We start from the raw sequence: 27,148 nt of genomic DNA on the forward strand, positions 1-27,148 counted from the left end.
AATCAAATAATATTAAACTATTAAGCACATATAGGTATTTTATACACATATTACATACCATAGGTATCATATAGCTTTGTTATATGACATAATAGATAGGGAGGCGAAGAGGGGAATTTTCTGCAATACTCGAGCGTGGCAGTTTAAGATATGAGAGATACCTTAGACATATTAGAACAACCTTGTTAACTATTTAGCTCTTTAAGTAGTGACGCGCGCCCAGGATAGACGATCAGATTAGTAAAAAAAAATCGATAGTCTGAAATACTCGAGCGCGTCAGATTAAGATATTGGGGGTTGATTTTAGTGTTTTAAGACTAAATTTAACTAATCTGACGATAAGTCCTTGACGCCGCCAAGTTATAGGGTCGCGAACTTGTAAAAAAAAAAACGTTAATCCGGCATTCTCGAGCGCGATTGTTTTTATTTTTATTTTGAAGAATATAATCTAAAACTTACTAAAAATACAAAATCTGCCGGTTTCCGCGTGACCGGAAGTCTGGAGGAACCATTTCGTCTTCCGAAAAACGCGTTGCAGTATATAAGTCGCGAACGATACATTTTACAAAAAAAAAGTTTGAATAAACAAAAAAGGTAATTTTATTTAACACAAAAAAGGTCTCTTTACATTTTTGTCCAAAGTTAAAACTTTTTGACTTGAAGCATCATAAAAACTCAAACTCCCGGTTTTTTGAGTATATCTCGAAAACTGAGGGTGTTAAGAAAAATTGATATGAAATAACGATGATTAAAAAAAAGAAACTCTCAAACCTTTTTCGGTCAGATTAAGAGAACCCACCAACATTTTTGTCAGATTAAGAAAATATGCTTTCAGGAGACCGAGATAAACCTCCCCTATGAAAATCTGACGCGCTCGAGTATTTCAAAAGGACTTTTTTTTTCTGCATTTTCAAAAATTCATCGTAACTTATCGTCACGCCGAAATCGTCAGTTTTTTTAAGGGGAGCTTCCTTGGGGCCTACTTAACACCCCTTCCGAAAATCTGACGCGCTCGAGTAAATTTTTTTTTTGTGCATTTTTGACGAATTAATATGCCTAGCCCCACCACGCAAACCGGCAGATTAGTATACCGTTGTTATCAGAGGCACTTGGGGCATACGTAGTATGAATATCTGACGCGCTCGAGAATGCCCAAGTAACTATTTTTTTTTACATTTTTGAAAATCCGTACACGCCAAACCCACCGCTAAAATGGTTTTTACCATAGAAGCTTTTCTTTTCAAAATTATTTTATCTATCGATTTTGATAAGTCTCGACGGCGCCGTTTTATTACGCCATTTAGCTACCTCGCCTCCCTATCTATAGGATTAATGAACCACTAATTTAACAATTAACACAGAATGTAGGTACAGTGCGACATAAAAGAGATGAAATTAATTAATTTGGAACTAATTTTTTTTTCATTACCTATCTGGCAACCCTGAATTATCAATGCAGCTGTCAAGTTGAATAAAAATTTGTTGTTTATTTGGTGAAGTTGAGATAAAATTGTTATTTTAAACAAGAAATTTACTCAAAAAAGGAGAAATCATGAAAAAGGTTAAACGTAGCGGTGTCCGTGATGCCATATATAAAGTTTTCATTCGGTGTTTCTCATAATTTCAAGCTGAAAAACGAGAAAAATATTTGGAAAACGTTTACAGACGTACAGCAGATTATACCGGTGAGATTCCATTTATTTTTGCTCAGTACTACGTAAAATAGTATATTCCATTAGTGACGAGTGTTTAATGTACGTATCTATGGCGATTATAACGTTTTTGAAATTTAATTTGAGGTTATTTGTATGTAAACAAAAACTAGTTTTTATAGTGCGACCAGCACAATTTGAGTCAAGAAGTTATATCCAATCCAACCAGCCTTAAATAGTATAGTGATAACTATTTTCATACCTATGAATCCTTACTTATATCCTTATTACTTATATCCTTATTACTTATATCCTTAGCTATCTATGAATCCTTACTTGCTACTTACTAGAGTGGACGCAGGGATCCAAAGTGAGTCTTGGCCTCCGACATAAAAAAAAATAGTTTTAAGCTACTAAATAAATATGTTAAATGTACTATTTGATTTTATTCATCTTAATTCGTTTGTTATAGGGGTTTCTGAAAGCACAGTACGCAGGATAGTGGAGCAAGGGAGTAAAAATGAAGGAGAATATCTACTAAAAATAAATAAAAATATGTAGTTTTCAAATCACCTTGTTTTTTTTACTTGACGGACCCAGAAGGAGCGTAATGTGTTTGAGCCTTAGGTTTGAGCTGTATGTATGTATGTTTGTTTGTTCGTATGTTTGATTCTATGTGCGCCTCTGCAGTCTAAATGGCTTGACCGATTTCTATAAACTAATTCCAAATACATTTAAGTAAAATTTGACCTAGGTAGGGCATTTAAAATACTAATGTATTTTTGTCTTAAATATACACGATGATGAATGAAACAACTTTAAATCGCGGTATTTATTACTTTTTATTTTTTTGATTTTTATTCTATAGTATCAAGATTGCTTGCGTCGCAGTATCAGTGTTGCTATATGAGCGACGGTGGCGCCCTCATTTTTTGTCATCTCTTTTGTGTCGCACTGTATTATATTATGAGAATAACCAGAATAACCTATTCGAACTTATCGAAACTACCTACACATCCGAGGGGAATTTAACGTAGAAAAAGCTTATGCTTTGTAGAAGTTACGTTATGTTTTGTTAGTAAAGACAAATATTAAAAACATAATGTTAAGGTAACAAAAATTAAGTTTGTTTTCGAATTGCTTGTTGGTTTTTGGACTGAAAACCTGTTGACATTGAGGGTGACGTTGACAGATGACATAAGTGTCATATTTTTAAGATGGTCGAGTTCTGTGAATGAATCTATCAATTACAACTTTCTTTTCTAACAATAAGTGATCAACAATGAATTAGAAAAGTGGTGTATCAATTTGATCTGTGTTACATTTTTTATGTGTTCGATTCGAAATGGGCGACAGCAGCGACTCTGAAGAGTTCTACGATGCAGAAGACTTCACACCCAATAGGGGATCGAAGTAAGTGCTTATTAGAACGATATCCTATTAATAATTTGCTATATCCTTCCCATATACGTTGAGCGCATGTTTACAGCCGCTGCTGAGCTTGACCTTTATCGTATAACTGTGCTGTGTCATTAATTTGAGGGTGTTTTTGTAACAAGTTGGACAGGACAACAATAGGTGTAAGTACCAGATGTTGCACCTGCCTTGAACGTCCTTGGCGTATATTGGAGACTAATTATCGATAAAAACTATAATTTCTAGTGACGCAAGCCTTGTTATGAACTTATTTTGATGAACATCTGTAGGTTTTACTTAGTTCTTTTACTACTTTTGTGAAACTAGGTTCTGCCCTCCAAGTTTTCATTATGTATAAAAGTGCTATTTTAAATTATATTGCAAAAAAGTGAGTCATAAATTCATGTGTGGAGATATTTTCTATGTATATAATATTATTTGGTCAATATTATGGATATAAAACTGTAAACTCACTGAAACTATATGGAAGTGAATTGGCCGCATCAGCTTTTACTACAATAATACGGAGACTGCTGTTTATATACCAAAACATATTTACTTTATTACTGTTTACTACTAGATTTTTATTCCATATTTTTTATTAATACAAAAAAAAAATCTATATCTCTCCATATTTAACTTAAATAAATATACTTGTTAATATCTTTTCTAATATAACTTTTCAATATACCAGGAGATCATCACTCTGCAAGAGTATAAGCATAACAGACAACTCGAGTGGCTCGGACAAGGAGAAGGAGAAGCCGAGTAACAAAGCTGAAGATGAAGCAGCTGCCACACGAACCAAAGAGACACTGGTGGACGAACATTCCTCTGTTAAACATGTGAGGAGCTTTTTGTTTTGTACCTGTTAAGTAAATTATTTGTATGAATATTGAATAAAGAATTTCTTGGGGCATGTACTTTTTCAATTGTGACCCATTTAGATATCTTTTTAGTAGTTCCATAAAATGTACAAAGTAATATTATTTATTAATGGCAGATATTAATAAAAGAAAATATTGATTCTCACTAGTTTTTGAATTAGATAGAAATTTAATTCAAGCACAACATTTAGAGGTATTTTTTACAGCCTTTTTTTCAACATTAAGGCCTAATTTGCAAAAGATACAATCAAAGTCATGTTAATTATTTTTTACTGTTCAATGTTACACTTCATGAACATGAAAAAATGACTTATTATTTCTTCAATATAATAATATAATCATATCAATTAATTTACTTAACAGGTGGTACAAGGTCGTCGCAGGTTCCAGGAGCTACGGAGGTGCATGCAAACAGAGGAAGAAGACGAACCTGACGTTCCACAACAATCTGACCATGCGTATGCTCTGGAGCATCCATTCAAGTGAGTTTTTAGTGATTTAGATTTTTAGTTACCTATGCACCTGCCTTGAACGTCCTTGGCGTATATTGGAGACTAATTATCGATAAATACTATAATTTCTAGTGAGGCAAGCCTTGTTATGAACTTATTTTGATGATCATCTGTAGGTTTTACTTAGTTCTTTACTGCTTTTGTTAACTTGAAGTCACTGCTAGCATATACATATTGTTAAGAATCTTTAAAAGTAATTATGGTTGTTAAAGTTTATCTATGCCTGAGGCATCATTATCTTAAGAGTTTTTTTTTTTATCTAATTCATTACTAAATCTTTGACTCTTGGCATTTGTATTTGTGGAATTGTAACAAACAAATATATTTCTTCATGACATAAGTTTACAAAACTTCAAAATTCCTGAAAATCATAACATGTATGGCCAGGCTTATAAAGAAACAATCAATATAATTTGAAACTACATTTTATTTAAATACAATAGAGTGGAAGTGAATCATAAAATTCATGTGATTCACTCAAATAATATGAATGTTATTTCTTTGTCAAACAAGAATCAATGCTTATTTATGTAAACAGCTTTCTGCCCGCGTCTTTTCTCTTCTGTTCATAATATACATTCGTACTTACAAATGCACTTTTCGAACTTATCTAAATTGATAGAGAATAGAGATTATTTTAATAAAAATTATATTCCATTTCCGAAATGTGAAAAAAAACTTAAGTACATATTTTGTAATTGAGTCAAAAGCAGCTATTTTTATCGTACCTGTCGTAATTTATCGTAAAATATTTGACTCATGGATATCTATAAACCTATCCCTATTTTCATCTAGAGTCTACAAGTCAGGATGGCCGAGCGGTCTAAGGCGCTGCGTTCAGGTCGCAGTCCACTTCTGTGGGCGTGGGTTCGAATCCCACTTCTGACAAATATTTTTTTATTTTATTATTTATATATTTTTCTGTATTAATCACATTTTTTTGGTATATATCTTCTTACACATTATGTCAAACTTTTTTAATTCGTTTTTTTTTCGTCGCCAAAATTATTTTACTACCGGTTGATAAAACAACGCTCCGTCTGATAAGAACGTAAATTTTAACCAAAACTATACCATTTTAAATCCCGCTCTCTCAGCATTACCGCTTTCGTATAATGAGGTTGCAGTGACAAAAAACTCGATAAATTAAAACCAATGTTTAATTAACTGGGACACAATATGCACGCGATACCTATCAGTAAACACTCGGTTATACAATAACAAGAATTGTTAATTTTTGCCCGATGACGGTCTGTGGTTAACGTGTAAGCGTATTATTAAAGGTTTTAAAAGAATTTTCACTTTTTTTAAATATACAGGATGTTGTGATGTGATCTTTAGCTATTAGAATTCTATGGCGATATAGGTATGATGGTATATTATTTTTATTTACATGAAAAATGTATTACTGCCGTTTTCGTGTGGTAATCTCGTCCTATTTTTTACACTTACAAATTATTACTAAATAATATATGTACTACCTTTTAATAGTTGCTTGATTTAAGATATGTATGCAACCATAGTTTAAACATTACTTCAACTTTATTACTCTATCTGACGCTTTAAAAACTTAAATAATTTAAATTCAATATCAAGCTCATATAATATCCAAAACTATTCAAGCAATGTACATTACGTTTAAAATATTGTAAAACATATATGCTATTATTTAAATATATTGTAAAACATAATATATCTATACTAATATTATAAAGCTGAAGAGATTGTTTGTTTGTTTGAACGCGCTAATCTCGGGAACTACTGGTCCGATTTGAAAAATTCTTTCGGTGTTAGATAGCCCATTTATCGAGGAAGCTATAATTTATATCATCACGCTACGATCAACAGGAGTGGAGCCATGGGGGTGAAACCGCGCGGAGCAGCTAGTTGTATTATATATTGTAAAACGAACTTTTCTACATTACACAATATTAAAAAATGCGCATTGATTTAACACAATAATGTTTAATTTCAGAATCATATCGCACGATACGATGAGTCTACAGAGTATGACGTCACTCGGCAGGATCGGCAGGATACTCAGCGGGGCTGCGGAGTCGCATCGTAAGTATCACTACATAGTATAAAACAAAGTCGGCTTCTCTATCCCTATGTCCCTTTGTATGCTTAAATCTTTAAAACTACGCAACGGATTTTGATGCGGTTTTTTTAATAGATAGAGTGATTCTAGAGGAAGGTTTTAGACTTTTAGTATATAATTTATTAGGTTTTAGACAAAGCGGGCGAAGCCGCGCTAGTACATTATATATAATAAATAATAAATTTTAATGTCCTATCTAATATATAAAAATCAATGCCACTTTTCGTTGTAATTCCATAACTCGAGAACGGCTGAACCGATTTCGATAATTCTTTTTTTATTATATTCCTTGAAGTACGAGGATGGTTCTTATGTAGAGAAAACGTTAATATGTACCACGGGCGAAGCCGGGGCGGACCGCTAGTAGGTTATATTTTTAATTGGTATTCCAAAAAACAAGGAAGTTAACATATTTTTTGTGTTGTTATTTCCTGATGGATAAGCGTTTCAGAATATCAGATACTTTAACTATAGACATTTATTACACTTGTTTAGTTATCATTCATGTAAATTTTGAAATAATATAAAAAATATCCTGTTATATTTATATTTTATATTATAAACCGGAAATGGTCAACAAAGCAGTTTTAACTTCACAAATACATGAAATATTTTCATCATCTCATAATCTACAGTACTATTTGTAAATGAATGTTTATTTATATGTATGTGTGAGTTAAATAGCAATATTGTTTATATATTATTATTTAATTTGTAGCAAACATAAGAGAGAACATTCCAGTACCTTCCGCATCATCACGAGAACCTTCCACGATATCTGACGACCCTTTGAATACAGACAGAACTCAGAATGGTAAGGTTTCGTTTAGTACCTACCTAGTTAAGAATAGAATAGAATAAGAATTTATTAGCAGTAAAGATCAAACACATAAACAAAAAAAAATACACAATAAAAATAACAGTTTACTACGAAAAGGCTCAGACTCAGCATATGGTGGAAACAATGACTATATAAGACATGAAAACAGACAGACATTCCTTTTTCATGTAAAATATTTGTATGTTATTAAACATGTTATTTTGTTATTGTTATAGCTATATTTTAACGCAAATGTTGTTTTTATGATTGATTTTAATTAACCAGGTAGCATAGCAAAGCAAGCAGCATAGTCTAGCGACTAACGGTGCATTTACATCAAACGAGCGAATGCTCATTCTAACCCCACTATGTCAAATTCTTTTAGTGTAAACAGGCGTAGCATTCTTTCGTTGTTCTTAGTGGTTTCAGAAAAGATTCTATGCAATATTCTAAATTCTAATACAGAACACCACTGAATACGAGCTTACGTTTACACGTAAAGATCACGAAAGAATGTTCTTCCTCTAGCACTATGTTCGTTTGATGTAAATGCACCGTAATACAAAATTGAAAAATTCTGTATCATTTTGTTTTATTGTTACATCCACAGTGCTAGCAATGGCTGAACCAGACGTGATAGCGAGTACAAAAGCAAACAGTCTGAAACAAAGATCCGGGGGAACGGCCATAGTAGCTGTGAGTCATACCCATTTGCCTGGACCCGTTGCACCGCCCAGGAAGAAGAAACGCAGTTAGTGGATATTTGATTGAATTTGATATTTTTGCGGAGCAATAAAGGTAAAACCACGGGGCACAACTAGTAAAAATATAAACAATCAAATATCCATGTAAATTTATAAACAATAGAAAAAAATCGATCACGAGGCGAGACTCGAACCCGCATCCTTTCACGACAATCCGGGGCGGATGAGATGATTAACAACCATATCATTCCCACCTTAGTGGAATGAACATCAACTCAATACGGCACAGTCACGAGTGGCTGAGTTGGTCAAATTTACATGGATATTTGATTGTTTATATTATTACTAGTTGTGTCCCGTGGTTTTACCTTTATTGCTCCGCTGCTCCGTCCTCCTCCTTCGTCTTAGCATGATGATACAACCTATATGTTCGCCCGACTTCTTAGCAGTACTTTTTGGATTAAGTCCGGACATACATACAGACAAACGAACTAAAATTCTTAAAACTATATTTTTGGCTTTGATATCGATTATTATTATAGATCACGCCCCAAGTATTATTTTTACAACAATATTAAATGTGCAATTGTGACTTTCTTACGATACGCTATATTATATTATTACACTAAAACCAATAGGAGCGGAGCAATGTGGGTAAAACCGCGGGACACATCTAGTACTATATAATTCTATGCCTTTTTAGTATGTAAAAATAAAAAATGCAAAAAAAAATCAATAATTCAATCTCACATTCACAGACAAATTGCACGGTTCACAAACGCTATCGACAGCAGACGGCGACGACGTGAGCGTGTGCTCGCAGCCCGCGCACACTACACGCAAACCGCATCTCGACTCGCTCAGAGTGGAGGTATGTGCACTAATTCATATAATAAGTAGTAATTCATATAATAGACGCGATGCGAAATCGTCATCCCATTGGATACGGTCTGAAACTGAACTGCGCAAGGTTTTTTCCTCGTTTTCCAATTAGATTATTCTATTGAAATTGAAAAACATGTAAAAGATGTAAAAATATTATATATTACTTTTATTTTTTTAAGCAAAAAAATAAAAATAGTGTTATTTTACTGTCTAAATATTTTTAAGTATTGTTTTTGTAATTACATACTTTGTCCACAAAAATATTTTGGTAATTTTAAAATTGAATCTATAATATGGTGTATTCTGTATTTTAACTTAGAAATTTTGGTTGGAAACTTGTATCTGTGCTTGTATGTTGTGCCCTCATGTAACAATAGATTCAATTACAAGATTTGTCATTCTGACTCACCTAGTAGTCATAGTTTAATCGTCTGTAGCGTAATATGTGTGGTTGTGTGCCGGTTTGCCTTTATGAAAGCCCCCCCAAATACTCTCAATAAATATATTTGTGTTTCCCCCATATTTATAAATATTAAAAATGCGGTTTTAAAAGTATTATATTTATGTACTGCTTATTATATCTTAGTTACATTTATATATCTATATTTATTTAATGATGAATGGGAATAATTTGAAAATTGGTTTTCTCAATCCGGGTTCACTGGGAACGGGGCATGAAGAGTTTATCGTCGCAGTAGAGCGGCATAACGTAGATATTCTGGCACTTAATGAGACCTGGCTGCGTGCGGGAGAGGAGGGGCGAGCGCCGCGAGTGCCTGGCTATCGGCTCAAACACATCCCTCGACCAGCTTCTATACGAAATCGGGGTGGTGGAGTTGGGTTTTATATCAAGCGAGGTCTAGCAGTCGCGTTGCTCTCCCATCCCCCCAATGATCTTGTGGAACAGATGTGGATTAAGTTAGCTGTCCGGGGCAAGATCCTTGTTATTGGTACTGCCTATAGACCGCCTTGGTTGGATAGCGATACATTTTTTGACGCTATCAGCGAATCTCTGGCCTCATTTGTGTGGTCCGATAAGATAATAATATTGGGTGATTTCAATATCAATTATTTAAATACACAAACTTCTAATTCAAAAAAATTATTACATTTTTTAGATACTATGAATCTTAATCAGTATGTTACAGAACCTACTCATTTTGTTGGTGAAACCCAAACACTACTGGATCTAGTTTGTAGTAACTCTCCTATAAAAGAAGTTATAGTAGACTATATTCCGAGTCTCAGTCATCACGCTTTTATATGTTCTGTTATAAATGTCAAAAAGGAGAAACCAGTACCCAGATGGATTACTTTCAGACCTCTCAAGGATATAGACTTTGTGGAGTTCAACCGGTTCGTCTCCAATATAAACTTGGATTTCATACGTTATCTATCAAATGTTAATGAAATGGTAAATGCTCTAACTAATTTAACGCTTTCCATTTTTGATTGCTATGCTCCTAATAAAACTAAATATTTAAAAGAAAAAAGCTATCCCTGGATAACATATAATATTAAACTGATGATGAGGCGGCGTGATGAAGCACATGCCAGGGCTAGACAATGCGCTGAGTATAGGACCTATTATAATGAGCTAAAGAAATATGTGAAAGAGGCTATTGTGAGAGAAAAAAATGTATATTTCGACAAATACATTAATTCCAATTTTGATTATCCTAAGATTCTGTGGAAGCACATAAAAGATCAAGTTAATATTAAGGAAAGCAATGACGCTGATCTGCCATTAAATATTTGCGATCCTGATGAAATTAATAACCATTTTCTTAATGTACCGGGCAACAGAGATATCCAGCGGAATATAATCGACAATTTCATTGCAAAACGCTATCAGGACAGTGATACGATGTTTCATTTCACTAATGTATCGGAAGAAAACGTTATTCAAGCACTGAAGGCGCTTCATTCGAATGCAATGGGTGTCGATGGTATATCGTTGGATATGGTAAAGCTAATATTGCCCATAATTATACCAGGAATGGTACAGATAATCAACACTTCTTTTGGCACAAGTACATTTCCTGAGCTGTGGCAAGAGGCGATCGTGCGACCGATAAAGAAAACCAGTAATCCTGTTGATTATACGGGGCTTCGTCCAATTAGTCTGCTACCCTGTCTCTCTAAAATAGTTGAGAAAATTGTACATCAACAGATTACTGTGTTCTTGGAAGCAGAAAATATATTGCCTCATCTGCAGTCAGGATTTAGAAAAGGACGAAGTACAACAACAGCCTTAGCCGATGTTGTCGATAATGTGCTGGCCTTACAAGACCAGGGTCAAGCCACAATTTTAGTCTTACTCGACTACTCACGGGCATTTGATACCATTAATGTAGAGCTTTTACTTTCCAAACTAGTTCATTATGGTTTTAGTCCGCAAGCAGTACTGTGGTTTGAAAGTTATTTTAGCAAAAGACTTCAGTCTGTAGTAGTCAATGGAGAGGATGGCAAAGCGCGTTATTCGCAACGCAAACGGCTTACTCGAGGCGTTCCTCAGGGTTCCATTCTGGGACCGCTGCTCTTTATCCTCTATACGTCGGACATTACAAATTGTATACTTAACTGTAAATACCATCTTTATGCTGACGATATCCAATTGTATATTTCTTTCCATCCTGGAGACACGCAACTGGCTATTGATAGACTTAACTCGGATCTTGATCGGATAGCTGATTGGTCCGAGCAGAACGGTTTGTTGCTGAATCCAGGAAAGACTAAGTATATGATTCTTGGCACTCCTTTTCTTATTAGTAGAGTAGAATTTTTGCTTCAACCGGTAGCTATAAAGGGAAGATCGTTGGAGCGTGTTAGGGAAGCCCGTAACCTTGGCATTATTTTTGATGAGTCTCTTAGATTCGAGAAACATATAAACAAAACAATATCTAATTGCTTTTATCGACTGAAAGTACTATATCGCATAAGAGATCACATTGCACCATCACTTAGGCTGGTTGCAGAGCTTGACCGACCGTCAGTGCGTACGTCAGTCGCGCTTGTCATATGTATGGAAATTCATAAAACCTTTCATAGCTAGACCGACCATACGCACGCGTATTGTCATGCGCATTAGTGTCATAGTCATACAATTGTTGATGCGTATCGTCAGGACCGACGATACGCACTGACGGTCGGTCAAGCTCTGCAACCAGCCTTAGGGTAAGGCTGTGCGATACCTTAGTATTATCCAAATTTAATTATGGTGATGTCGTATATGGTCAGCGAATGCTTGCGCGCTCAAGGAATGCAATCCAGCGTGTTCAAAACGCGTGCGCTCGCTATTGCTGGAACATACCTGCGAGGAGCCACATTACGCCTTACCTAAATGATGCCAAGGTGCTGAACATGGAGAGTCGTCGGAAGTTACACTTTGCGGTTTTGCTGTTCTCGGTTATACGTTCCAGGGTTCCCATCTATCTGTATGATAAACTTTCTTGGTTAGGTGACTCAGATTCAACTTATATGACCAGAAACACATTTGTCAAATTATCTGTACCAAAACATCATACCGCAGCTTTTAGAGGCAGTTTTCGTTACAGCGCAACGAAATGTTGGAACAATTTACCACCACCTCTGCGGGAAACAAAAACCGTCACTACTTTCCGGTTAAAATATAGGCAATTTGTTTTGAAACAACAAGTTCCACAGCTTTCGATGCGTCTGTAACGAATAAACTAATAGTAGATATCCATTTTGATTATTTATATTAATTCATATATATTAATTCATATTATCTTTTATCACATATTACATATGCATTCATATCTTTTATTACATGTAAGTTTATTTATTAAAATATTAGCGTATTCATTCAAGTATTAAGTATGGTATCTTATTTGTGTACTCGAATTACATATTATATATTTATTTATTTATCAATTTGTCCTTATTTATTATTATTATCCAGTAAACCAGCTGACAATCTGGATGTCGTAAGGGGTCACTGAAAATCAGTGCTGAGGTATTATGCCTCAGGTATCCTGAGTGGCTTCCTTTTTTAGCGCATGCAACCACACATATATTTATGTTTTCTATTACATATTATTTATAATTTACAATGCTATTTTATATGTGTGTTGTGTGTGTTGGAATAAATGGTTTTTCTTTCTTCTTTCTTTCTTCTAATTAGTATTAAACATTTATACATGACTAGCGGTCCGCCCCGGCTTCGCCCGTGGTACCTACATGTTTACGTTTTTTTCAAGAACCATCCTCGTACTTCAAGGAATAGATTCCGCAGCGCACGCGATGACAGAATTTTTATTAAGGAATTTTTTACACTTTGGGTTACATTATTGCATTTTTGGTAAGGATCTCTAATTTTTTTGAAAATGCAATATAGCCACAGAACAGGAAAAACTAATAGAAGTGCTATAATGTCATAATTAGTATGAAAACCAGTGTCGCCAAACCCACACATTTAAACCGATAGTTACACAGTACACTACAAGTAAACTATGCCTTTGATTGGACAGCTTAATTTGAGTAAAAACCGACTTAGGTTATAAATTCAGCATTTCAATATGTACCCTAAAGCACTATGTTACGGTTTATTTTAGTATCACATCCCTAGGCATATTAGCTGTTTTGTTTCTCTTAGCTCAGAAATTCCAAATTCGAAAACATTCAGCTACTCCACAACAGAGGGCGTTAATTTTTGATAGATATAACTTTGAACCTCAACACATAGAAATAAGGCTGAAATGTGTGTCACTCTAAATTAATGACATTAACTTGACATTAACCTGATGCTATGCTCTAAGGGATGTCAGCCTTGTTATCGATAATTCACAAATAAATATATTTTTGTGCATTTTTTTTTTCGTTCTATTATAAGAGTATAGTATGATGTGTTACATTTTGGAGTATGTTTATTACTACTAAGTACGTCTTTTCATATTATTATATTTTAATAAAATACGGAATAGAATAGTATAAATCTATATTTACAAAACACAAACAGAAATTAAGCATTATTTTAAATCTTGGAACTGCCGTAGGTTTGATGTATCGGTGGCCTTTGTTAGACTGCTTAGTGCTGTTCGGCATCCAGTTAACTCGTCACGTTGCATTTATCCATTTCTCTTTTAAATTAGCCTCTTTGGAAAATCTATAAATAAATAGGACTAATGAAAGCAAAGGAAAAATAAAATAAATTTTAATATTTTATAGTGATTGTCTTTTCTAAAGTATCGATACTGTTGATATGCGCCACATGCATCACTAATCCGACATTCGTTTGTTTATTGCAATAATATTCCAGAAAGTCTTGTTTGCTGTTCAATCTATAATAGTACTAATTTCTCATGGATTAAGGTTCATTTTGACTTATTACTTTTATAAATTTTTGACAAATTACGACAAGCGAAGTTATAACATAAAATATATTTAAAATAAATTAAAATAAGACTTACCGATGGTATGAAATGCCTCTATTGCTGATATTATTGTGTCTGCTAACATTTTTGGTCTCTAATACAAAACAACACGTCCTTATTAATGAATAAATATGGAAAAAAGGTTTGACAGCTGACAACCGACTCGAATATTTTTCTGCGCACAACTGAGAGCAAGTTAGGTGATCTTACCTTACCAGTGACACGTGGGCCACGCCCACATCACACTTCTATTAGTTTTTCCTGTTCTGTGAATATAGCCTATGTTGCTCAGTGAAGATGCAGCTTTCTAATGGTGAAAGAATTTTTGAAATCGGCCCAGTAGTTTATGCGTGAAAACCATACATACATAATTACAAACCATTTTACAACCAATTACCAACCAACAAATTTATTATATTATATTAGTATAAATATAAAATATACCGGCCCAATTGATAACCTCCTCCTGTTTGTTGAAGTCGGTTAAAAAAGAGCGTGTGTGCCGAGCACACGTGTCAGATGTGAAACTTCTTTGGCAAGATTCAAAAATACTAAAATCATCGCCTTACTCCACGATGTGACAGTATTGCCATGCCGCGAAATTTTACTTTCAACGCGGCTAAGGTCGCTAAAAAAGTGTCACTTTAACAAGTTATAAGTTAACTGAATTTGAAATTGTGGGTTATTGTTATTTATTAAAACCATGGTCTTAATTGTCGCTCCTATAGACGTAGGACGCATGTTCGATTCTCGCCTCATGATGTAACGTATGAAATAGTTTTTAACATAATATTATATAAATTTAATGCTATAAAAGTAAAAATTAAACTTGTAGCATTGAAATAATAGTACTACGTATGGAGGAGACACCACGAACAAAATCTGTGCGCCATTTTTTTGCTCTACGTTTTAAAAATTTATTATCTAGTTAGGTACTTACCGATGAAAGTTATTCCTTTGCACTTTTCCGTATTATTTGTGCAATATCGTAACACACACGAAGGCATATTTGATGCGTTTCACTTTAAAACAAATAAAAAATGAGCGTGCAGTTACGCCATATGGCATATGTTGAGCGGAACATAAGTGATGTAGGCGGTGTCGTCTCCATATGTATATCTCAATGACTTAGGGTTTTTTTTGTTCTTTTACTTGACCAGCTTCAATATTTTTTTTTCTAATACAATTGCGTTTTATTGTGATGACAGATGTTCTATATAATATTTATAATTGTGGCAATCAAATAAATAATATTTGATGAAAACTTTGTACACAGGCGGCTCAAGTAAGCACATTGAGTCAGAGCATGGCCTTGCCCAGTCCGGCGAGTACTATCGAATCATTGACGAGAGAGTTTCAAGACTCGTTGGAACTATCACATTCTAAATATGGTGAGTATAATGCAAATATGCTTAATAATTTATTGTTTTAAAAAAAGTAGGATAATCGTCAATTTTTTGCCACTGATCGGAAATTGTTAATCTCTTTCTAAGGACTATCATCCAAGTTGTAACTCGTATCGCATTGAAGTATAAAATCCACAAATTACCATTGTCCTTAGGAATACGAAAACACAAAATAAATACTGACTGTCTTACCACAAAGAACTTTGGACAGGGTTTAACTTTAAGCGCGGGTTCTCTTTAATCTGGTTTTGTCGTATTTCGCATAGACACTAAAGTGACAGATCCCTGGTTTAAAGTTAGACTGTGTTTAAATTGTTTTGTGGTAAGAGCATAAATTTCGTTCAATAGGTTTTAAAAACTTTGCCAACATAATGTGCGTTTGTGATTGTTCGAATCACAACATGACTTATTGTTAAAGTAATATTAAATATTATGATTACTTTTCCAGCAAGCGACATGTCCCTGGGCGACACGTGGTCGTCTCCCCAGGCGCCGCCCGCACGCACACACACGCAGCCACAGCACACACACACACAGCCCCAGCATACACACACGCAGCAACAGCACACACACACGCAACTTTATGCACACACGCACACGCATGCTGATCTTAGTGCTGTTAATGGTGAGTTGTGTAAAGTAAAAAAAAGTAGTGAGAAGGTATGGAAGAAAAGATGGTATGAGGTTTATATAGATATTGTATTTATATTAGTGGTCAATTTTTTTCTATGACTGAAACTTTTTATTTACATCCACAACTAATTCAAGCTAGCTATCTATTATATTCTATAGCTTCCCTTGCTACCAAACCAAAGGTAGTGTTGTTTTTATTTTCCATTGACAAAATATCTTTCATTCAAGTTAGACGAAGTGAAGAAATATTAGTTTACTAATAAACATTATTTCTTAAGTTATTTGTAGTAAATTACAAATTTACAGGCGAATGCGGTCGCAACGAAGAAACACGTGCGGGTACCCGTATGCATAGTGGTACTGCAAGTCTGGGATCTACTACTCGGTATGTTGTTTCATTTATGATTAATCATCACTGCATAGATTTATTTTGTCTGTCTGTCTGTCCCTATGTATGCTTATATATTTAAAACAACGTAACGGATTATAATGTATTTAATATTTTGAGCGATTCTCCAGCAAAGCTTTTATTTATTTATTTATTTATTACCCTTTAATAAAACTATACACCAAACATGGGAAACTTATTACTAATTTATACAAAACAAAGAACAGTACAGTTTATTAGGCGGCCTTATCACTTAGAAGTGATCTCTTCCAGGCAACCTGGGCAAAAGGTAACAAGCTACTGAAATTTCGATGGTAGGAAGAAGAAAAAAGTCAAGGAACAAAAAGAACAAGATAAATAAATAAATAATAATAATTAAAATAGATATACAGGTAGATATTATATAATTCTTGATACATATAAATAAATATACTACACTCGAATATACACAATTATATTTTTAATAATAATATATACAATTTACGCATATACATAAATAACTATAATTTATATACATGATACATATAATTAAATACATACATACTACATAAAACAAGTATAAAATACTATAAATACATACATATACATATCTGTGTATAGATAATAATATGAAAATACATAGTTAATGTGCCGAGTTGAAAGCAGAGGTGAGAAAATGTCGTCGCAAAAGGTTTTTAAATGAAGATATATTTTTAGCTTGTCTAATAGGCAGTGGTAAAGAATTCCAAAGATTGACAGCAGTGGCAACAAACGATTTAGCGAGGAAGTGAGTACGTCGAACAGGAACACTCAAGGTGAGTCTATCAGCCGAGCGAAGAGAATAGTTTTCATTGTGCAGGAAGGAAAAATTGTTTTTAAGATAAATAGGAGCAGAAGGATCAAAAAGGATACGGAACAGTAATTGCAACAAATGGAGATTCCGGCGAAAACGGATGGGGAGCCACTTGAGCTTTTTTCTGTAGATAGAAACGTGATCGTATTTTCGAAGGCCGAAAATAAACCTAATACTAAAATTTTGGAGTCGCTCAAGTTTATCAGTTAGCTCTACTGATAAATCAGGAAAACATGCATCAGCGTAATCAAGAATAGGGAGTAGAAGGGATTGTGCTAGCATAATTTTAGTGGGAATGGGCAAAAAGTTACGAAGCCTTCGGAGCGTAGCGGAAGCGGCATAAATCCTACGGCTCAATTCCTGGATATGATTAGACCAGGACAACGTTTGATCAAACAGAACACCTAAGTTTTTGACTACCTTTTGGTAAGGCAAGACTACGTCACCGATTTTGATGCTAGGCAAAATACCCCAGTCGATTTCAGAAATTAGATAAGGACTGCCGATTATGATGACATTGCTTTTAGAAGGATTTAGTTTTAGTCCAAAATCATCGCACCAGCTAAGTATAGAAGCTAATTCATTATTACAGAAATCTATTGCCTTAGGTAAGTCAAAGATAGTAGACTGGGTATAAATCTGTAAATCATCTGCATACATATGGTACAGAGCCGTCAATCGGGAGCATAAGGAATTGATAAAAATGGAGAAGAGGAGAGGAGATAGGACACCACCTTGCGGAACACCAGCAGAGACTGCGCACCAAGACGAGTGTTTAGAACCTATCATGATACGCTGCCTCCGACCGGTAAGGTAGGAACGAAACCAGTCAGTTACCGAAGGAGATATGTTAATTAAACGCAGCAAACCCAACAGTATGTCGAAGTCAACGGTAGTAAAGGCATTGCTGAAATCCAGCAGAGTCAGTACTGTGAGCTGCTTATTGTCAATACCAGCACGAATGTCGTCAGTCACCTTGATAAGAGCTGTAGTCGTACTATGACCAGGACGGAAACCAGATTGGAAATCACTAAGGATATTGTGTGTATTAAGGAAAGAGGTGAGTTGGTTATGAAGAAGACGTTCGAGGACTTTGGAGAGGAAAGGTAGTATAGAGATGGGACGGTAATCAGAAAAGGAATTAGGATTAGATTTTTTAGGCAATGGAATAACTTGTGCATCTCTCCAAACACTTGGAAAGACGCTAGTGGAAATGGAGGTATTGAAAATGTGAGTGATAATGGGAACAATGAGGTCAAGGATAGGAATGATCATATTACGGCTAACAAGGTCACAGCCAACTGCGTTTGATGATATTGACAATATCGCTTTATCAACATTCCGCTCAGTAACAAGGTTGAAACGGAAGGCAGGATAGTCAGGAGTAGGGAGCGAGGAGAGGTTGGCAAGAGTACGGTTTTTCTTACTGGTTTCAAGAGAAGGAGACGATGTAAAGTGCCCATTTAGCTTTTCAATGTCGAGATTGTTAGGAGAGTTATGAGTCACTTTACCAGCGCCTAAACTTTTCAAGAATTTCCAGTTTGAGACTGAGTCACCGTTCTCAAGAGACTTGTGGATGTGACGACGTTGAGCGTCTCTGCACAATACGTTGCAGCGATTGCGTATTCGTTTGTACTTTGCACGCGCTTCGTCCGATTGAGCCGTTTTAAGTTTGGATTTAGCACGATCCCTTTTTAACGATAGGCTTTTTAGTTCAGGTGAAAGCCAGGGTGCCGGTGTGTGCTTCTTTTTAACTGGTCGTAACGGCGCGTGTCTGTCGTATAAATCTACAAGCAGCTTGTTAAATAAGGACACTTTCGTATCAATGAGCTCTGCCTCGTAGACCTCACGCCAACAGATATTTTTCGCATCAGACCGGAGTAGATCTCTGTCCATCCCCAAAAAATTACGGAGCAGAACAGTGGAGGGTTTGAATTTAGGTGATCGGAGCTTGTATGAAAGGTAAATAAGGTCATGGAAGGAAAAAGCATCGGCAGCACACTGCCCATGCTTGGATATGAGGTTGGGTAGGGAGACAATCATCAGGTCTAAGAGTGAGGGATTACAACCAGGAAAGAAGTGAGTAGGATGTAAGGAAAGGGTGTGGAGGTTGTGGGAGTTGATGATGGAGAGCAGCTTATTAGCACGGCTGTCACCTCTAAGCAAGCATGTGTTAAAATCTCCCATCAAAATTAAATGCTCATATTGTGGAGACAGGTTATCAAGGAGGGATTCAAAAGAGGAAAAGTAATCAATGGAGAGAGAAGGACTGTAAAAAACGCCAAGAAGGATTTTGGAATGTGGTAAGTGTACTTCAATGAGGAGATGTTCGGTTGAATTGGACGGAGGAGGTTGAGGGGAGGAGCAAATTAATTTAAACGGGATATGAGATCGGAGGTAGATCGCCACGCCACCACCACCCTTCCCAACACGATCGTTGCGTATGAGGTGAAAGCCAGGGATAGAATAAGCAGCGGATGGATGACACGGTTTGAGCCAGGATTCTGAAACAAGGATGGCATGGATATTTCTTGACGTAAACGCTGAGAGCATGTCAGGAAAATGTGCCGGAATACTTTGTGCATTAATGTGGATGACATTAAAATATATTTATATTATATATTTTAATGTCATGTCTTTTGTATATTATTTGTTTAGTTTAACACACAGCAAACGAAGTAGAAGGCGGGAAGCTAGTTTAATTAAAAAAAAATATTTGGTTCGTTGTCTTCCACTTGGAAGGCAAGTGTTAAGAAGAACTGAAACATTTTGTAAAACTTACGAAAAAAGATCTTTTCGGGCGGATACGAGGCAAGCAGTTAGAAGCATATTATAAACATACAATTTCGGTTTAAAGAACTTTATTAATCTCATAAACAAGAACAATACAATATGATCTTTTACAAATATAATAATTTGTAATATTTATATTGGTATGGTGTATACAGGCGGGGCGAAGGCGCCCGCGCGCGGCGGCGCTCGGCCGGCGACTCGCCCGCGGAGGGCGACGTGGGGGGCGAAGGCCTACGGGCCCGCTGTGCGTCCGGCCGACAGCTCTCCGACATCGAGATACTAGAGCAGGTCACCGTGCTTAATTTGGATACTGGTGCGTCACACGATATGTATTGTTATTTATATTTAATATGCGAAAGTTTGTAAGATCAAATGTTTGTTTCTCTGTCACGCGAAAATAGTTAATTAGGTTTGTATGAAATTGAGATAAGTACATAAGCTGCTTTTTACTCAGATTACACGCGAGCAATGCCTCTAGCTTGTTAAATTTGCCAGTGCATTCATTGATTACATTTGCGGAATTTACAAGAGTCTATTGTCGAATCTTCTCACTAAGCAATTGATATGACACTGGCCACAGAAACTCTTGCCGTAAAAAATAAGTTTTCATAATTTAACAAACCTTTTTTACCAACCTATCAACACGAACCTGGCCATAAATACTCGCCTTTAAAAAAACATATCAATCCACCAATCATTACATAACTGGCCGCATGAACTTTCTCCAATAATAGTTTAAAAAAAAAGTTTTTGACAACAAACCTCCTTTACATTGATATCCCACAACTGGCCGCACACAAACTCCAACAGTGAAATTAAAAAGTTTTGACTACAAACCTCCTTTTGACACCCAACTGGCCGCACACAACTTTCACTAAGAAAAAAAAATTAAAAAAAAGCGCAACTGGCCAGTGCACAGGTGTGTTGCAGGCGAGCGCGTGCCGCTCAGCGTCGCCGAGCACAAGCTGCCCCAGTGCATCAACCCGCTCAGCCTGCACATCATGCGCCTCACGTCCGAGTATATCGGGAGACCGGCTGATGATGACCATAATAGGTGAGTTGTACACACACACTAAAATACACTATACATTACACTTAAGTGCAATACACACACACTACATACACTACATATAACAATTAAGGGCAATACACTATACATTGCAGTCAAGTGTAATACACTATACATGATGCTAAAGGCCCATACACACACACTACAGAAACGCATGCCACTTTAGGAGAATACACTATACGTGACACTAAAGCGCAATACACACGTTTGGCACTAAAGGCATGACATGACACTTTAGAGCAATACACTACACATTACATTAAAGGACCATACACACACATTGAAAAAGGACTACACAGTACACTAAAACGAAATACACAATTGCATGGAATCTACACTAGTATTTCACATCTAATAGGTTTTATTAAAAATTAGCAACATTTATAAATTACATAATATTTACATTTTAGTCTTCAAGCTCGATATAAAATCTAGAAATAGTAACATTTTAATTGATTTTTCATTTATAAGGATTATAACTTCACTTATTGATACAAGCACGCTTTAATAACTCTTATGTTACTAACAATTATATGCAAAAATAGCACTTTGCACGTTTTATGTACTTATGCATTGCATTAACCCTACTAATATTATCGTAACAAATAGCAACGTAATATTAGTTGCATGTTCCAAAATAGTTTAAGATAATAGAAGTGTTAGATAACCTCCTCGTTTTTTTTTGAAGTCGGTTGAAAATTTCTAATGTTTAAATTGTAGAACATAATAACATATTATCGTATCATCAAAATTTAAAATGGTACCTTGGAAAGATACTGGTTGTGGCCAATTTAGATATCAAATTCCCTGACATTAATTATTCTGATATCAAAACCTAATTCACTTCATAATATATTAATGTGTATTAGTACCATTTAGTGTATGTTCCTACCAAAAATCCGATAAAACTCACTGTCACACATTTGCCAACTTTAAGGAATTGTTTTAAATAAAATTGGGAGAACTTACTATGTTGTCTCACTCACAAACTTATATAAACTATACATATATTTAAACTATATGTAAAACTCTCATATTTAACGTTCTCTAAGAAGATTTGATTCTATCAAAAGGGGCCTTTCCTACCAAAAAAGGTAGGAAAGGCCCCTTAAAAAAAAAGACATTATGTCTATAAAATGTAACTGTGGCCGTACGTCCAGCCCGTCGGGCCGGCGGCTATGGAAGCGCTGGTCGATCGCGCACCCCGCGCTGCGCCGCTCGCCCTCCGCGCCGCTGCGCCCCGCGCTCTCCTACCTCTCCATTGACACTAGGTTATATACCCACACTGTGTCAACTAGACACGCAATTGTCAGCGAAAATTGTCCAATCACACATTAAAAAGTCGTCAAAATATATCTGATCGATTTTGTATAAATGTTCATTGATATTGACACCTTATGCCGTGGCAACAAAGTTCAAAATCTTTTGTATTACAAATGCCTTAAAAGTTTTCTAATAAAATGTCGTCAAAAATATTCCAGCAGCTCATTGGAAATTGGAATTGACACCTAATTTCGGGGCGGTAATGTTCAAAGTCGTTTTTGCTCATTAGAAAACTCCGCTTATCCACGTGTAGGCAGAGTTTTGGTTTGGACAATTTTTGAGTGTCATTGTGAGTCTAGTTGTATATTATGCGTCAATGGTTACACTACACTACGATCCAACTGATAATAGGAACGTCTCTTACCTCTATGTGATGAATGCCATTTGTAATTTGTGTACGTTAAAATTCTTTTTAATTTATCTTGCCCAACTTACATCTAATTTTAATAAGTACGTTATTAATTTACTTGAAAATTATAGTAGAGCCATTTTAATAGGCAACATTTGACAGTTCAACAAAATTCAACAACGTAACCTAGTAACGACGACATAGAATAACATGATATTTCGTTTTGTTAGAACTGCACATTTGCTTAACTTATTTCAATTACGATTACATATTTATAATAATAATGACCGATAGACAATAGATACAAGTAATTTTAAGATTTCATTTTACTGATAAACCATCCTAAACATAATAATCAATAATTTCTGAATTGAAGAACTGACGTCGCTACAATTTTGTGTCAATAAACCTTTTTTCTTTTTAAATACTAGAGACGTTACTCTAAAAATCGAAATCTGACATCTAGAATCGAATGCATTGATTACTTGTGAATAAAAATCATCATAAATTAATAAATTCGATTGACAAATGTTTCAAATCCGTATCGATTAATACACTTTAATCGATGTTTTTAAGCAGGTTACCTCTCTTCGAAGATAAAATTGATAGACGTCAAATGTTGCCTATTAAATTGGCTCGACTATAATTCGTTACAATGAACAGCGATGACATCGATGAATGTGGCGCTGAGTTGATCCTATTCTTAGTTGGATTACACTATACTACGCTACGCAAAGCAGTAAAGGCGATTGTGAACTAGGTATTTGCTCATTGAGCGTTATAGGTAATTGTGTAAATTTGAGAAATACTATTGGTTAAATTGGTTTCGTGACAGTGGTATTTGTAATTAAGTAGCGCACAGTTCACAACCGCTTTGCGTAGCGATTGTAGTGTGTTCGTTTTATTTGACGTTGTATAGTGTTTTACGGTTTTATAAGTCTTTAAGGGTATGCTTATCTTTATTCCTGTGCCTGTGTACCTGGGGGGTAAGGGGACCCTTTTGACTTGTACATAGTAGGGATGTGTATAGTGGGTGTTGGTGATATTTGTTTGTTATGTATTAATGTATGCCTTAAAAAATAGCTTTTAGCTTATTTAGCATGGTTATGAAATTGTTGCATGTAAATACTCAATAATTAATCACGTAATGTTGTTAGTATTTCTAATTGATTAAAGTAGATTGACGCCTACTTTGATAAATATGATGAAACCACTGCTCAGAATTATGACTAAGCGTGGAAATCCTAATCTAAAATTACTATAAAAGTTTTGTACATTATTTTGAAGCTTATTTAAAAAATGGAAACGTGTTTTAAAGTCGAATCGTTGTAATAGCAATCATGTTGTGATTTGAAATCAAACTTTAGACTCATACATTTTAATTGTTAAACAAAGAAGTTGGACTGAGCAATAATTTAATAAACATTTTATATATTTTATAAAATTTTAGGGAGAGTCAAATCAAAGAAGTTTGATTTTGTTATATAACCATAAGTTTATTTTATCCATAAGAAATTTTGTTCTATGATCATTGCTCAGCCCACTTTCTGTTATAATTCATAAGATGCAGCTTAAACCATTTCAGGACATTGTGTTGCAAAGTTGTTTCTGAGCATTGTAAATACCATAAAGCTTCCTTTACCATAGACACTACAATATTTTGATTTCAATTTTGTTGTTTTCAGGGAAACTGACGAGGAAAGTGAAAGCGTATGCACGGGAGGCGTTGAGGATGAGACGAAAGAAGCTAAAAGAGAGTCGGTCGATCGACAAACGACAGCTATCAAACGTAAAACCGAAAAGTATGTATAGTTTTTGAATAAGTTGAATTTTAGGGTCACTAGAATGTTAAGAAATAGAGACTGAAATTATATGTTGTAAAGTAAATAATTATATTAAAATTCGTTTATCTTCTGCTTAGAAAAGACATATGATATTTGAAAACCAGGTTCAATACCGTTTTTATTTCTTGTTAACTATTGTTGGCCGGAATAGACCAAAGTAATAAAAACCAATCAAAATATTTTTAACTCGGAAGATGAGAATTTCGAAAGAAAAATCTGAAGAAATAACGACACACATATTAGATGTTATTTTACACAAAAAAGGTTGATAAACAAAAAAGGTTATCTAACGAAATTTCACCATTCAGTGTAATTCGAGCCGATCTCGTCAAGTGTCACTCGCACGACAACATAAACATCAGGTGACAGTTTGTTTGGTACATGCTCAGTGTTGCTATATTCTCGCAAACGGCAAATGCTTATAATCCGGTCAATTTAGACCTGATGTAATGCTTATGGTCCAACACTGGCTTGCGGTTTTATTGTTGCCAACTAAACTTGGTTTAGACGCACTGACTTTATGGATAGTATAGTTAATGTTCCAGAAATATGACTGGAGCAAGAGTAGGAGTAGGATTTCTAGTACTCTTATTAGTTTACATAAATATATCTTTGTACAGATAAAGAATTAGAAGAATATGTTTCAAAAAACCTGTGAATCACAATAAATCATTTTAATTTGAATATGTTTTAGACAATATACATAGCCAACGCAAGTAACGAATTAGGTCAATAGTTATTTAGACAGATATACATTTTAGAAACAATACAAAGACAATGTGATGTTCATAGCAATCATGACACATATAGGACCATCTAACTTAAACTACCGTCATTTTTTAAGAATCACGATTACCATTGCTCCTAAATAAAGTTTAGTTAATGACAATAGAATCCAGCACTGTTACATCGATATTTTTATTTCGATTACAAGCTATGCTTTTTAACTGAAATTAAATGCCCAATTTGCCATTTTATGGTGAGGTTATCGCTTTAAACATTTTTACCTAGAGAATATTCCAACACAAGTCATGCTTTGTAAATTTTGCTCCTGAAATCGAGATTTTTACTATTACCATTTTGAGTGCGTTTTGTTATAACTGAATAATTAATACGTTTTGTTTTATTATTAACGACGTTTTTTCTTGTGCTAATTTTAACACCGATCTGGTAATTTGAAATTGGCTTGAATTGCTTTGAATTTAAAATATCATTTTACATTAACAAAATTCCTTTTCATGTGATCAATTTAAAAATTTATCATTTAAAAAGAAAAAAATAAAAGGTCGTTTGAATATTTATTTCATCTTTTGAGCATCTGAAGGCGAGAACTTTGTTTTTAAAAATAGTAAAAGACAAATCATCCACATTGCCCGCAAATAACCTGTTAACATAACAACACACAACTCCATACTAACGAAATTTTATCATACCATAGGTTAAAGCGGTTCTTCGGTAGCACAGTTAAGAAAACAGTAGATGCTGCTAAATCTCTAGCACAAGAAGTATCACATGCGAGACATAAAGAAGACGTTGCTGAGATAGCAGATGATGTGCATGGAGAACATAATATTAAACTGAAAGCATCTAACTCACACAAGGGACCGTACGACTTCGATGGATGCGTGCGTTATGTACAGGTTTGTAGATGACTTTTGTAACGTCCCTCATATATTAACATTATTATAACATTTTTTAGAGTTGCGTAAAAGTGTTTGAGTTTGATGTATAAAGCGTAATGATGAATTAAAATTAGGGAGGTGATGTTGCTTTTGGTGTATAAGAAAGTGTGGTGGATATGGTACTTAATATGAATATAGTTGAAGGTATCTAACTCGCAGAAGAATTCAAATATATATAACGGCTGTATAAGATGTGTAGATTTGAGGGTGACGTTTGATTACGTCGCTCTTAAAAATATTGCGTAAAGAAGAAATTATGGGGAAAATAATTGTGATAGGTGTGATCATTCGGTTGGCTAGTTATTAGATGTTAAGTTTTTTGTAATGATTTAATAAATTTATGATTTAATTTATGTTTACAACTTGGTGTCCCTCAAGGTTCTTAACTGGGACCTTAACTTTTTTTTATGTTGTTGATGTTTGCTTTGAAGTGTGCTTCGAGAGTGTTATTTACTC

At 34.8% G+C, this 27,148-nt stretch overlaps 1 protein-coding gene and 1 non-coding gene across 3 annotated transcripts in view; both read left to right on the forward strand.

Moving 5' to 3' along the window:
• The first annotated feature begins 2,876 nt into the window (after window positions 1–2,876).
• LOC123694870 (WD repeat-containing protein 44) overlaps window positions 2,877–27,148 on the forward strand; it is a 31,118-nt gene continuing 6,846 nt past the window's right edge. Inside the window, exons 1-15 of one of the 2 annotated variants that reach the window (XM_045640470.1) lie at window positions 2,877–3,065; window positions 3,763–3,913; window positions 4,319–4,437; window positions 6,443–6,531; window positions 7,287–7,382; window positions 7,999–8,139; window positions 8,851–8,963; window positions 15,650–15,764; window positions 16,228–16,404; window positions 16,719–16,797; window positions 20,581–20,738; window positions 21,338–21,479; window positions 24,852–24,968; window positions 25,319–25,372; window positions 26,449–26,650. In XM_045640470.1, coding sequence (XP_045496426.1) covers window positions 2,998–3,065; window positions 3,763–3,913; window positions 4,319–4,437; window positions 6,443–6,531; window positions 7,287–7,382; window positions 7,999–8,139; window positions 8,851–8,963; window positions 15,650–15,764; window positions 16,228–16,404; window positions 16,719–16,797; window positions 20,581–20,738; window positions 21,338–21,479; window positions 24,852–24,968; window positions 25,319–25,372; window positions 26,449–26,650 — 1,821 coding nt within the window. In that variant the 5' untranslated portion in view covers window positions 2,877–2,997. The remainder of the gene's footprint in view (window positions 3,066–3,762; window positions 3,914–4,318; window positions 4,438–6,442; window positions 6,532–7,286; window positions 7,383–7,998; window positions 8,140–8,850; window positions 8,964–15,649; window positions 15,765–16,227; window positions 16,405–16,718; window positions 16,798–20,580; window positions 20,739–21,337; window positions 21,480–24,851; window positions 24,969–25,318; window positions 25,373–26,448; window positions 26,651–27,148) is intronic. The other variant, XM_045640471.1, reaches the window with a different exon arrangement.
• On the forward strand, window positions 5,272–5,355 carry Trnal-cag. Its single transcript has one exon. It is a non-coding gene; the product is annotated as a tRNA-Leu (tRNA).

Source organism: Colias croceus, chromosome 10, assembly GCF_905220415.1.
Source record: "Colias croceus chromosome 10, ilColCroc2.1".
NCBI lineage: Eukaryota > Metazoa > Arthropoda > Insecta > Lepidoptera > Pieridae > Colias > Colias croceus.